Raw genomic sequence first — 14,283 nt, 5'->3', positions numbered from 1 at the left:
GATCCTCTATTCTTTTTGCCCCATTGACATGGTTACCAACTAGTTTGTCCTCAATTTGCAGGATTAAAAGGTGTCAAGCCTCGTCTTTTTTATGGGTTGTCCATTCTCTGCAGCTCTATGCTGAACGGTTGTGCTTTACTTTGGGGATTCTCTTGGACTACTATTTTGAAATAGCAGTCATTCCATCATATCTGATGGGACTCTTTCCACTGGGGAGCTTAAAAAATAACACCTTCAAATGAGGGATGTCGGGCTACCTGGAGGCCTATATCTTTTTCACAGGACAACATTCTTTGGCTGTTCCCTGAAGGAGGAGTCACTGTAGCTTCTCCTTCTTCAACAGGAGTCCAGAAGGTTGAAGACTGCCCTCTGAACCTGGGGCGTTTGGCTTATGAACGAAACAAGATTTATTCCCAAAGGCTAAAGCTCCGGTTTCAATTCTTCTTTCCCTCTGACTGACACAAAATCTGCTTGGAGCAAAAGGAAGAGCAGCACAGGAAGTCCTCGCTAGCTGACCGACTGTCCTAGTACCATGGCCTCAGCTGCCTCTGCCAGCATTAAAGCCACCCTCTCTTCTGAAGCCTCCAACTGGAATCCGGAAAATGCTTATTTCCCAGGAGAATTTGCCTGGGGTGCAGCAACAGCAGCATACCAGATTGAAGGTATGGTTTTTGTTTGGTTTTTTAAATATGTTTTGCAACTGGAGTTTGTGGTAGAGGAAATAAAATAGACTGTTTAAAATGCTTTGTTTGAAATAATGGTTTATCCACCGTAAATATGGAGAAGATAGTACTTGAGCTTGAGTTTGATTATTGCCCTTAGCTATTAAGTCTTATGCTGTTCTAGATGAGATCTCCACAATTACTTTTCTCTTCCCTCCGGCAGCAGCAGAACACAAGAACCTACTTCAAAATACCCAATGGGAGGGAATAACAGGAATGAATTCCTCTAGATCTCAATGGCAGACAAAGATAAAACAACATGTTTTATTTATTTATTTATTACATTTTTATACCGCCCAATAGCCGAAGCTCTCTGGGCGGTTCACAAAAATTAAAACCATAATAAATCAACCAACAGTCTAAAACACAAATACAAAATACAATATAAAAATCACAACCAGGATAAAACCACGCAGCAGAAATTGATATAAGATTATAATACAGAATTAGAACAGTAAAATTTAAATTTAAGTTAAAATTAAGTGTTCAAATACTGAGAGAGTAAAAAGGTCTTCAGCTGGTGACGAAAGGAGTACAGTGTAGGCGCCAGGCGGACCTCTCTGGGGAGCTCATTCCACAGCCGGGATGCCACAGCGGAGAAAGCCTTCTTCCTAGATAGCTGATTACACTCCTTTGTAATCTAAGATTATATTTTAGGTGTAAGTTGTTTTTATTTATTTATCTAGACATCATACCCAACCTTTCTACAACAAAATCAAACTCCAGGTGACTTACAGTTCAAAATCTAAACCAGGGAACTGAAATTGGTTGCTTTGTATGCACTTTGCCAGCTTGATTTGCCTTTGAGTAATGAGTAAAGTGGAGCAAAGAGTGTGTCCGTGAATGCAGATTGAACATACAGATTGAAGGGAATACCAGAAAAACACACCTGAGATTAAAGTTGGCTTCTGTATCCTAGTGGCTTGCCTGCCATTCATTGTTCAAGAGGTAGAGTCTACAAAAGTAGTTAAGATTTGAACAGCCCTGGAACTCCAAATTAGCCTTTGGCCACTCAAGTCATTGATCAGTACCAGTAGTAGACCATGCTCTATGAGTTGCCCTCAAAGTATGGCCAGTCCAGGACTTTGTTCCAACCCCAGCCCAGAATAACATTGATAGATCACCTACAAATATAGAATTAGACTCTGTGGGCACTTCCACATGTCGTTCTCAGGGTGCTTCCATCCGCCCCCAGTGCACCCCGAAAACGATCGTGTAACTCGCCTGTAAAAGAGACGAGGAAGAAGCGTCCTTGCCGGTGCCGGCGCCACCCAACTCCCTCCTTGCCGGCCGGGACGGAGAGCTCAGCGGAAGAAGGCGGGGTGGAGAGCGTCTCTTTTACAGGCGAGTTACACGATCGTTTTCGGGGTGCACTGGGGGCGGATGGAAGCGCCCTGAGAACGACGTGTGGAAGTGCCCTGTCTCTGTAAAATAATCTTAAAGACACTTCAAATCATATATAATGAACCAATGGCTTCCAGATATGCAGTGATGAAGTGGTAAAATAGGCTTGGAAAAGGGTTTACTGGGTTTTGAGTAGGCTTGGGTGGAGAGATTGAAACTTGTGAATGGAGCCTGGGAATGCACAGTTCAATTCAGCTTATTTTACTGAAAGATAATGCTCTTAGTAGAACAAGTGTTTTTCTGCTGTTACATGTTCCCATAGCTTGACTTGTTCTTGTGAGCAATTGCCTACTGATAGCCCAGAAAGAACCCATGGTTTGTTATTGGTTTGTGAGCTCTGGGTTGTTCATGGTTAACAACCTGTAGTTAAACCGTAGTCCAGGGTTCACACTTAATGACAATTCACAATTTAATGTTAACCCATACTCTGCATACAAACTAGATCCTTATCTCCTGATCTTGATTTTGACTGTCTTTTTACACATGCTCTAAAATGCATTTATTGGCAGACTTATGATGTAGCACCAGCTGGACTTTAGACTCCCATTTAGAATTTTCTGCTTTTTATTATTATTATTATTATTATTATTATAATAACTCAAAAGGAAAAGTACAAAAAAATTAATGAGAGTTAAACAAGAAGTGCATTTTTTCATCTGGTTTTCAGCTGAGGCTATACAATCAGCAATATACAATTGGCAGAATCAAGTGGTAAAGTTGCACCTGAACTGTAGTAACTCAATCTGCAGTTGCTGGGTGCAGGATGCCATCACAGACAAAAATGAACCCTTCCTGAACGTAGCTGTTTTAGGCCTGCACACTGCATGTGGAAGAGACTTTAAGATGAATATTTGAATCATCATTATCTCAGGCAGCTGTCTCATAGTCTGAAACTCATCAGATGTTTCTGACACACTGCTTGCCGTGAAGAAACCTGACTGTACAGAGGTCAACTGAGCACTAAAGAGGGATTAAATCATAGGCTTGGGGGTTTTCACCAGCATGTTTATCACTTGTTGACTGCAGCATCAAGTGGCAACTTGCAGGTGGAACTTCTGCATCATCACACTTTTCCTTTTACACAGTGCTTTTCGATGGAGGCATTCCATTCATTCAGCTCTGAATCATAATGCATTGGTTCAGCAAGTGATGCCTATGCATGTGCAAGCCATCCTCCAGAGTTCAAAAGGTCTCCTGCAACAGCAGGATTCCCTACAAACATTGAGCAGCCTAGGCGCACCCCTCTGCACCTGCTCCTGATAGTCACTGTACCTCTCACCCTGGTAGCCAGGTTTCTTCATCAGGTATGTGTTGCCAAGTTTCTGTGTGTGGCAGCCATTTTATCATCACACACGTACAGGATCATAAAGGAATATGGGGAAGCAAGCTGGCAAAATGGTGGCCATTGAGGAAGTAGAGAAAGGTCTGGTGGAAGTAGAGGGGAGGGGGAGAAAAAACAGTGGGCTGGTTGGAGACATTGTCCAGGCACACTGCAGATTGTGTATTACCTAGCAGAGAGAAGACCCCTAGACCCCAGATCAAAATCAGTCAACTGTTTTGGCCCATTATAACATGGTTGGAAGCCTGCAGTCAAAGTGATACCTAGTCATTTCTAATCAACATGTGATTTTGCATTTCTGTGGCTTCTGGCTTTGTGCGCAGCTGTCCGGGAAAGCCGCCAAATGGCTTGACAAAGAAAGATAAGACCAGCCGGTAGCTAGGCAACGAAGGTGTTTATTTACAGAAGCTAAACAGTGCAGGGAAAGGAGGGGGAAACGGGGGTTTGAATGCAAAAATCAATGAACAGGAACAGTTCAGGAAGCAGGCTCTTAGCGTAGTCAATGTTCAGTCCAAAGTCGAGGGAGCGTGGCAAGGAGGAGATTCGATAATGCAGTCCAAGTTCAAACACAGCCAACAGTCAGCAACAAACCAGTAACACAGTCCAGAGTCAGGGGCAACAACAGGCAAGACGTAGTCACAAACCGTTCCAAGGTCGAAGCAGGAATCCAGAGTAGGCAGACGTGGTCACGGGGTCCGGGAATCAAGACAGGAATCAGAATCCAGGCATCCAGGAACAAGGCATGAGGTCACAAGATCTAAGAGCAGAGGCTTCCGCCAGAATGCTCAGATAATCTCTGACAACTTTGCATGGCTCACGGCTGCGCTTTTATGCTCAGTCAGAGTGCTGAGTCATGGTCTCTCAGCTGATCCCTAATTGCCTGGAGTTTCTGGTGGAGGCGGCGAGACTGGCGTCTGGTTGCCTTCTCCGCCCGCAACTGGCTGAAACCAGGCTTCTCCGCCTCCTCGTCAGACCTCTGCGGCTCCTCCATAGTCTTTGCTGGCATCAAGCCCTCAGAGCTGGCAGAGGTCCCAGCTGGCCTTGGCTCTTCTCCCTGAGGCTCTGCCACAGTCTCTGCCAGTCCAGCCTCCTCACTACCTGAGCTGGGCTTCTCGGTACTAGGTCCAGCCTCTGCCACCTCCTCCTCATCTCCTGACTCCATCTCTGTGCAGGGCATGACAGCAGCTGTTCTCTCAGACAATTCTCACTACTGGTTTTTTCGTTTTCTGCTCGCGCTCCCACCCTTTCTCTCCCATTCCCTTCACTTCTCTTTGCCACACGGCAGCTATCAATCCCTACTCATCTTGGTGTTCTTCCTCTTCAAGCTACTGGCTGGTACTTATCTAGGCCCTCCTGCCTTTAATCTGTAGCTCCTAGGAGTTGAGCAGCTCAGCTAGTGGCACAGCCTGAGCTATGGCAATAGGACAGCTCAGCCAATCACTACCAGAGCCGTCCTCAGTGTCATAAATCATTTAATGCAAGTTTGCACAGAATTCAGGCTTGTCGGATAAACTTTGTGTCTTGTTTTTACTAGAACCCCAAGATCCACCAATTAGATCCAGGTACAAAAGATGTAGAATTAAAGAATAGGGTGCCTCTGAGTCTGGGAATTTGTTTTCTGTACCGAAGTTCAACTGAGCTTACAGTCCTTTCACACAAAAGTCAACTCCTGATTACCCAACATTTATTTATTTCAGTAGTCTAATTTAGGCAGAAAACGTCATATTATTCTTGCTACTGTTAAATAATTGGGAGTCTGAAACCCTTGCCGATATACTACAAATCACCCAGAGATCTACCAATAGATCCTTCTGCCCACCTCTGCTTTAATGCATTACAATATAGATTCTGACTAATGTATTGACAGCAGAATGCAAGAGATTCATGATATGTTCAGAAGCTGAGACTAGTATTATAAAAATAGGAATAGCATAGAAACTTATCTCATTGGTCCATCTAGCTCAGCATTATCTATTCAAGGGATAGTCTGACAGCTTCTTCCCCTGGCCCCACCTCACCCCCTCAACTGGGAGGAAATAGCACTTATCTCCAATCAGCAGCTGATAGGAGTTAAGTGCTTTCCCCTGCTTAGCACTTTTCCCTTTCTCAGTGCGTAGCAGGGGGAGGCACTTGCTTTTCCTTGTGAGGGAGAAGGGCCGGTGCAGGAAGTTGCTGAGTGATTCAGTCCTGCTTCCTTCTGAGGCTTGTCCTCCTTACTTCTGAGTAGTCATGCAAATATGCAGAAGCTTGCCCTTCAAGTAGTCACGATGCTCATGCTTACTTCTGTATAGAAATGCTGTTTGAAAGTGCTGCTGAGTGATTCAGTCCTGCTTCCTTCTGAGCCTTGTCCTGCTTACTTCTGAGTAGTCATGCAAATATGCAGAAGCTTGCCCTTCAAGTAGTCACGATGCTCATGCTTACTTCTGTATAGAAATGCTGTTTGAAAGTGCTGCTGAGTGATTCAGTCCTGCTTCCTTCTGAGCCTTGTCCTGCTTACTTGTGACTAGGCATGCAGAGGCTTGTCCTGCATTCTTCTAAGTAGACCTGCTGCTCATGCTTACTGCTAGATATGCAGAGGTTTGGCATATGGGATGCATATTGAAAGTGCTACTGACTCATTCTTTCCTGTTTACTTCTGAGTAGACATGCCCCCTAAAATAAACCTTTCCGTGGGAAGAAAGGGAATCTTTAATTCATGCAAGTTGTGATGTTTTCCTAAAGTCCCGCTTTTGCCTGTGACCCCACCCTACTTTGGCCTTTCCAACCATTGCATGGTGGCCTCCGGGAACTTCTCCTCCATGCAATCCAGTCCTCGGGCATAGAAAAAGGGTCCTCACCATTTGCCTATACTGTCCACAGCTCTTCAGGATTTTAGACAGGACTCTTCCCCAGACTTAGCAGGCGTTGCCAGAGATTGAGCCTAGACCATTAGCATGAGAAGCATGTGCTTTTTTCACAGTCCAGTATAGAGTTGGATTGATGCATTGACTGAAGAATGCAAGTGATTCACGGCATGTTCAGAATCTGGGCCTAGTATTTTTAAAATGATTCATGCTGCTAAAAACCACCGTCTTTCAATTTTGTTAAAGGATTTCATTCTTCCACAGAATAGCAAAAGTTTGAAGAGTTAAATCTTTCCATGGGGAGAAATTGAATCTTTAATTGATGTCAAAGTTGATGTGTTAGAAAACTTTCCCTGCTCTGAGGAGCTGACGAAAATACGATTGCCTTGAGTCACCGAACCACGGGAAAACGTGAACCTTGAGAGACACTCAAAGCACTTTGATCTAATAATTGACCTACTTTGAAGGTTGTCCCACATTAAAGTTCAATTTGCCGAATAACCCTGCGTAGATATATTGGTGCGCTCGAGCTATGATAAAATTCTGTAAAGAACATGAGACGTGACCAAAAGCCTGGTTGTGGAAGGGATATTACATATTCTAGGAATGCTTTAAGTGTCTGCAATATGCTTAACCTTGCATTAAACTTAGATTTAATAAGACAGATGTGTATTAAAGTACTGAATATACTTCAGGGAGCAATTTGGCATCAGCTAGGGATGGGCTGGATGACCTCCTAATAGGTCTTTTCCATCTTTAATTTCTATTATACTAATTGATTATTAAAACTCTTTTTATTGAGGGCTGGTGTGTAACTATTACATAGATATTAATCTTGCAGACTAGCTGATATTTAATTTATAGACGTTCTAAGCCATAATATCCCTTTAATTTTTGAGATGGGAAACTCTGAAAAATCTTTCCTGTTATAAAGACTGGAAGATTTTAACCCACTTTTTATTTCTGTGATCAGAGTACAATGCGCAATGCTAGATATTAGCAAAGTTAAAATAATTTGTGGTCAAATGTGTAAAACATGCGCGCGCTCACACACACACACCAAATATACCCACAAATCATATTGGATGTTGCAATTTTCCATCTTCCAGCTCTTTACTTTGAACCATTCCCATTGAACTCATTGGGATTACTCCTGGAGAAGTAGTTTGAGGATTGCTGTTTCTTATTTAGTGACAACATATGTTTGCATTCTCATCCCAGTGTATAGCAGAATTTAGTTTGTAGACTCCTTGGAGCAGAGTCCTTTATTGCTACTCCTGCCTCGAAGAATTTAGAATTATACATGCAAAGCTAACCCTGTGATGTAACACTGATCTGAAAATTTCAGGAAACCCTTTTCTCTGGAGACAGTGGGTGGGAAAGGAAATCAACACATTTGCTCATTCAATCAACAAAATAATGACTTCCTCATATTTGCTGAGTTACAGGGTAAATATTCAATTGCTAACACTGCCCAATGCCAGTTTCTCCAGCTAAAACACACTTTATCCACCATATATTCCCCTATCAGCTGTGAGTGCCTCAGAGACACCAAAGCTGTTCAAGGACTTCGGGTCACCACACCTAAAAAAGGATATTATAGAACTGGGAAAAGTGCAGAAAAGGGCAACTAAAATGATTAAGGGGCCAGAGCATCTCCCCTACGAGGGAAGGTTACATCAACTGGGATTGTTTAGCTTGGAAAAAAGGAGGCTAAGGGGAGACATGATAGAGGTGTACAAAATTATGCATGGTGTGGAGAATGTGGATAGGGAGACATTTTTCTTCCTCTATCAAAATACTAGAACCAGGGGACATCCCATGAAGGTGATTGGTGGGAGATTGAGGACAAATAAAAGGAAGTACTTCTTCACACAGCACATAGTTAAATTATGGAACTCACTACCACAAGAGGTAATGATTGCCACCAAATTAGATGGCTTTAAAAGGGGGTTGGATAAATTCCTGGAGGGGAAGGCTATCAATGGCTACTAGCCCTGATGGCTCTGTGCTATCTCCAGTATATGAGGCAGTAAGCCTGTGTGCACCAGTTGCAGGGGAACATGGGTGGGAGGGTGCTGTTGCACCATGTCCTGCCTTGTTCATCCCTGGCCGATGGCTGGTTGACCACTATGTGAACAGAGTGCTGGACTAGATGGACCCTCGGTCTGATCCAGCATCAGGGCACTTCTTATGTTCTTATGTTCTTGTGACTTAATTAACGCAACAAAATCTGACAAACCCACCATAATGAAATCTGCTGGCTTGGGACAAAATTCACACAAACAGTTAGAAAAGAGTGGAACAGGGAAATGGAGTATCCAAATACACCCAGGACAATGGAAACGCTCAGCACATTTCTCCAGACCTTAATTCAGCAAAAATGGACAGATCACACGTACGGGACCCTACAACACTTGTTGAAAAAAGAATCTAGCAACCTCAGATAATGCTGGTGCTGTGGCACTACAGGCACATCATTGGTCCACAGGATGTGAGCATAACTGGTGGTGGTCCCTGTTTGGCTAGATGTTATTGTTTGAATTAATTTTGTACTTGATGCATTATTAGACATCAAGGATGTTCATATACTCCTTGGTTGTTTTCTGTTTGTGTTCCATCCCTCTGAAGGTAAAAGGGAATGGATTTTACAGGCCTTCATGATAGCCAAGAGGATGATCCTTCAAGGCTAGACCACCTCCCCCACCCCAATCCATAATACACTGGAGAGAAAGTCCTACATCTCTAGCAACTTATGAAAAACCGTACTATTACCGACAGCTCTGTTCCAACAAACACATGGATATTTGGTCTGCATATTTAGAAGTATATGTGTAGTGGAAACTAAACAGAGCAAAACACAGGTTGACATATGATTATTTTGGGGTAGTTTTATTGTTAGCTTTTAAATTACTACTTATAGTATTATGGATCCTATGCTGACTTTGTTTTGTTTTTAAATTGAATATAGATAAAAAAAGATTTAGTCTGGCATCTTGTATCAAGCCAAATAAGAGCTGCATTTTTATCACGAATCTGCAGAATATATACTTCCTTGTGGCTGGCTTGCTGTGAAATCCAGTTAGCTACTCTCAGAAGATCTTTCATGAGGGTTAAAGTCATTCTGGCTCAATTACCTTGTGATGTGAATGTAAAACTAGACTGGCCAGAATGCCCATTTACATTACAAATGCCTCCCTTCTGCTTTTTCACATATTTACACTAATAGTGGGTGAGAGACTCAAAGGTGATTTAAGCCTCACTGATGGAAATTCTCTTGGACCTATACCAAGACTTCATTTTGTTTCCCCCGGGGTGTCCCGGGATCTGTAGTTCTGGGGGTGAGGAGGGGATGGATTTCTAACAGAATTCTCTTATTTATTTATTTATTTATTTATTTATTTATTTATGTTATTTATTTATTACATTTATATCCCACTTTTTTTCCTCCAAGGAACCCAGGGCAGTGTACATAATCCTCCTCCTGTCCACTTTATCCTCACAACAACACCCCTGTGAGGTAGGTTGGGCTGAGAGTCTGTGACTGGCCCAAAGTCACCCAGTGGGTTTCCATGGCCAAGTGGGGACTAGAACCTGGATCTCCCAACTCCCAGTCCAACACCTTAGCCACTACACCACACTGGCTCTCACCAAACTATAGTTTTCAGGAATTTTGAAGAGAAGCTCTGGTACTCAAACTGGTATTAAAAATGATACATTTTTGTAATGATTGATATGCCTTAAGAGTGTAAGTTAAGAACCTGAAAGCTGTGAGGTCATTTGATAGCCTTGGGCAAACCACTGTCTTTTATCAGTCTCTTATCTGCAACCTTAGAGGGTGGTTATAAGAACCACTGAGTTCATGTATTTGAATCCCTTGAAATGCTTGCTCTCATTATTGTTGTCTTCAAAGGATAGTGAGATTGTCCCAATGTTTATGCCCCAAAATGCTTGCATGTGCATTCTACAGGAGGGAAGTAGATACTTATGGATCACTCATTTTTTAGCATCAATAAAACTATCGGTCATTTATCCATGGCTTTGCCCCTCCTCCTGTCTCGCTGCTTTTGCCTGTGGCCCTTTGCCCAGCCAGCTTCACTTACTTTATTAGTCCTACAGGCTGCTGCACTCTTAAGTGATTCCACCCTTGCTCCAGGAATGATCTCTCCAAACACCTGTGTGAGACCACGTTTCTTCTTCAAATACCTCCTCAAAATCCATCTTCTCCGTGAAACCTTCGGACAACCCCCGAATCTCTATGCCGTGGTGTAACTAAACAGACATTACTTTAAATCTGTAGCTAGCAGCTATGCCTTTCTATCCCCTGCCCCATTTTTACTCTACAGTAGATGCAGGATCCCCGATCAGGATTGGGACCCTAGCATGTAAGGGGGCTTTTAAGATCTCGATTGGGGGCCCCTGTGCCTACTCTAGAGTAAAAAAAGACAGAAGACATAGCTACTAGATACAGATTTAAAATAATGTGTGCTTTGGTGTAATATCTGTAACGGAAATGAACACACACCCTCCCTCTGTTATTTATTATTTATTTATTTTATTATATTTATATACTGCCCCACACCCAAAGCTCTCTGGGCGGTTTACAAAAGTTAAAAACTGTGAATATTAAAAGAAATATACAAAATTTAAAACTATAAAAAGTATACAATACAAACAAAAACAGACAATATCCATTTAAAACAACTAGTCTGGGGTCAGTTAAGAAACTCAGCATATGTTGTTAAATGAATTGGAAAAGAGAAAAGTCTTGACCTGGCACCAGAAAGATAACAATCTCGGCTCCAGGCGAGCCTCATCAGGGAGATCATTCCATAATTGAGGGGCCACCACTGAAAAGTCCTTGTTGCCATTCTCCAAGCTTTTCCCATCTTCATTTCTCTCGCCTTCCTCCGTTGTCTCTCCTGTAGAGTGTGAGTTCCCCAGAACAAGGACCTGCCCTCTATTACTTCATAAAGCACAATGGACTCATAAATGGCACTGCGGAAATAAATTAACAAACTAGGCCTTTGACATTTTCAGTACTTTACACTTAAGTTATCTCAGTAATTCTTACAACAGCCTGAAAAGGTATGGCAGTATTATTATTCCCATATTGCAGGAGAAAGTTGCTTTGCTGAGAAAACAGCAGCTTTCATATGGGTCCACCTTCTGAGCAGAGGGGAGATCTAAACTAGGGACTTCCTGTTTCACAGCTCAGTCTCTTACGCTACACTAGCTCCACGCTCGGAGAATCAGGATTTTTTAAAAAAAAAAAAAAAAGGAAGGGGGGGGGAGAAGGTATGCATGATTGCAGCCCATAATAACATTTTAAATAGTGACCTCTATCAAAGACTTTGAAATCACTATGAAATATCTTTAAACTATCAGGACACAAAAATTTATGCAAAGGTTGCAAAAACCTAGTGTAAAATTTAATTTGGAGAAAACCTTTGCCGTTTTGTGTGCGTGTGTGCTGCAGACGCTTGTCTAAGCGAAAGGCAGACATTTCGCAGAGGCGCTGTTACATTAATTCATCTTCTGCATGCCTAGGGCCATGGCTTATAATGGCATTTCCTTTCTTTCTAACAGTCTGTCAGGACTTTCAAAGGACATCCCAGACAACCATAAGTGCCTGTTTGCTGGATGAATCCATCTTGTGCTGAAGGCTCTCTTTGATACAGACGGATCTTTTACATTTAACCCGCCTACACTTTGAAAAACACACACACACACACACACACACACACACACCACTTTACTAATCTGATATCAGCCTCAAATAGACCCCTAATTAAGCCATAGAGTTTTTAAAAGAAAACAAAACTGGAATGAGGTAGATTTGACAAAGACTCCAATTTAATGGAATTGTATATAGGATTATTATTCACAATGGAGGGCTGCCCATATACAAGTCTGTAAGACCTGTAGTGATCCCAAATGTTTGTTCCTATAGGGCAGAGCTTTCCAAACTGTGTGTCGCGACACGTTAGTGTGTCAGCTGCAGTGTGTAGGTGTGTCACGCGAACGTAACGAGAAACCTCTGAGTCTATGTGAAATAAGCAATACCAACTTGCATGCATTTTTACGCAGCAAAGGTGCCGATTAGTATGGTGCACTAGTATATTCCCCTTCCGTTGGATCCGTGTGTGCACACCACAGTCAAGGGATCGTACAGGTACTGCGCATGCGCAGTATGCATAATTGGGTCGAAACAGCTGATTGTGGGACGGACGCAAGAAATAAGAGACGACACAAAGTGTTGGATTTAAACTGGGCCACTTTTATTCAAGATCTGCAAAGGGGTGTCCTATCGGGTATCCAGTCTGGCCTGCGTACAGACGTTTCGATGTAAAGAGCGAGCTTTCTCGGCCCAGCGGGTGACGCTCAGCTTTTCGCCGCCCTACTGTCCGTCCCCTGATGGGGTAGGGAGACCTTCCTTTGTCACCCCCAACCCATGCCCCCAGGCTCAAGGTGGGTGAGGGAGGTCAGCCTCAGAGGGTCCTTATCCCCCAGCCTGGCCACAAGGCTCAACACTGGGAGCCCTCGGGAATCACCTATCACTGGAACAGTGCCTCTGAATGCTCGCCATTCAAAGCCCTCTGGATGCCCGTCCCTACCTGCCACGGAGGGCGTCAAGCCACTTGCTTAGTCGCTCCCCCCCATCCACCTAGAATGACGCTTTTCAGACCCCCTTGCAGATCGTGTAAAAATAAATCGTTGCCAATGTCAGACAAGTGCACGCCGTCTTGTCTGTATAGCTCCCTCCGGGTTAGTGTAATTGCGGGGTGCAAAATGCTGAAGTTTCCGTATTTAATTAGATTCCGGAAGATCTCGCCGTTAACTCGTCGCTGGGCCCGCTCCATTGCTTTGATGTCACAGCCTGTTCGCCAGGTGAACCTAGGTAGCACGCATGACCAGATTATTATTACGCCAGGCCAGCGTTGCCGAATAATCTTGAAATCGGCTATCGCTTGCAGTATAAGGGCTTTGCCCTTCAGCAGCCCCAGATCGTTTTCTCCGAGGTGTATCATGACAACTTGTGGTGGTGCACAAGCCCCCTGATCCTGGAATAAAGTGGGCAGCAGGCGTTCCCAACGCATTCCGCGTCTACCCAACCACTGTATGGTAGCAAACTGGCTCAAGCCCAGTTGGGTTCCGAAGGAAGAGGTGGCCGCCCTTCTGCCAGCCCAGAAGACCATACTGTGGCCGCAGATGATCACACAAACCGGAACCTGTCTTCCCCCACGATCTAAAATAGACATGAAAGTTCAATGTGAAAAGTCTTGGAAATGTATGTTACTATCTTGCAAATCATATATTTTTTAAAATATAAATGAAAGGTTTTCATGAGATATGTTGTGTCCCCATACATTTCGTTATTACAATTTATGTATGTGTCCGTATCTCTTATAAGGGGTTAGTTTAACCTCTGGTTTGCTAGTAAAACTGAATTACTGTGTCACAAAATGATGCATGTCTAAAAAGTGTGTCACCAACATGAAAAGTTTGGAAAGCTCTGCTATAGGGTCTTGTAATTCTCCAACAAATATACCCATGCACTTTTCCCTCCAACTCAAAAGCCCAAGGGTATGAATAAAGGAAGAAAAGAATTGAATGATGAATGCCTCCTTATCTTAGAATGGAACTGCACATTATAAGAAACATGGAGCTGCCACCATAATTGCCAGCCCTGTGTCAAATTCTCCTTTTCCCCTTTCTTTCCCTGTAACATGTTATACAAATTACACCATGTCCTAATCTCATTCCACCGTGCCGTTTCTTGTCTGTTGCCCCTTCATGTCATTGACCTGCGGGGGATCTACACTATTGCTTTTAAAGCGCTTTAAAGCACTTTGAAAACGTTTTGAAAACTGTATATGCAGTGTGTCCTGGGCTCCAACAGTTGTCAAAACTGTTATAAAGCACTTTAAAGCGCTTTAAAGCTGCAGTGTAGATACCCCTCAGGTTTGCTGGA

At 43.2% G+C, this 14,283-nt stretch overlaps 1 protein-coding gene across 1 annotated transcript in view; it reads left to right on the top strand.

Moving 5' to 3' along the window:
- Positions 1 to 532: 532 nt before the first annotated feature.
- Positions 533 to 14,283, top strand: part of LOC134404491 (cytosolic beta-glucosidase-like) — a 57,911-nt gene continuing 44,160 nt past the window's right edge. The window contains exon 1 of the mRNA XM_063135197.1: positions 533 to 662. Coding sequence (XP_062991267.1) covers positions 533 to 662 — 130 coding nt within the window. The remainder of the gene's footprint in view (positions 663 to 14,283) is intronic.

The sequence above is a fragment of the Elgaria multicarinata genome, chromosome 10, assembly GCF_023053635.1.
Source record: "Elgaria multicarinata webbii isolate HBS135686 ecotype San Diego chromosome 10, rElgMul1.1.pri, whole genome shotgun sequence".
In the NCBI taxonomy this organism is placed as follows: domain Eukaryota; kingdom Metazoa; phylum Chordata; class Lepidosauria; order Squamata; family Anguidae; genus Elgaria; species Elgaria multicarinata.
The sequence above is the reverse complement of the archived record's forward strand: the minus strand, read 5'-3'. Positions and strand labels throughout refer to the sequence as shown.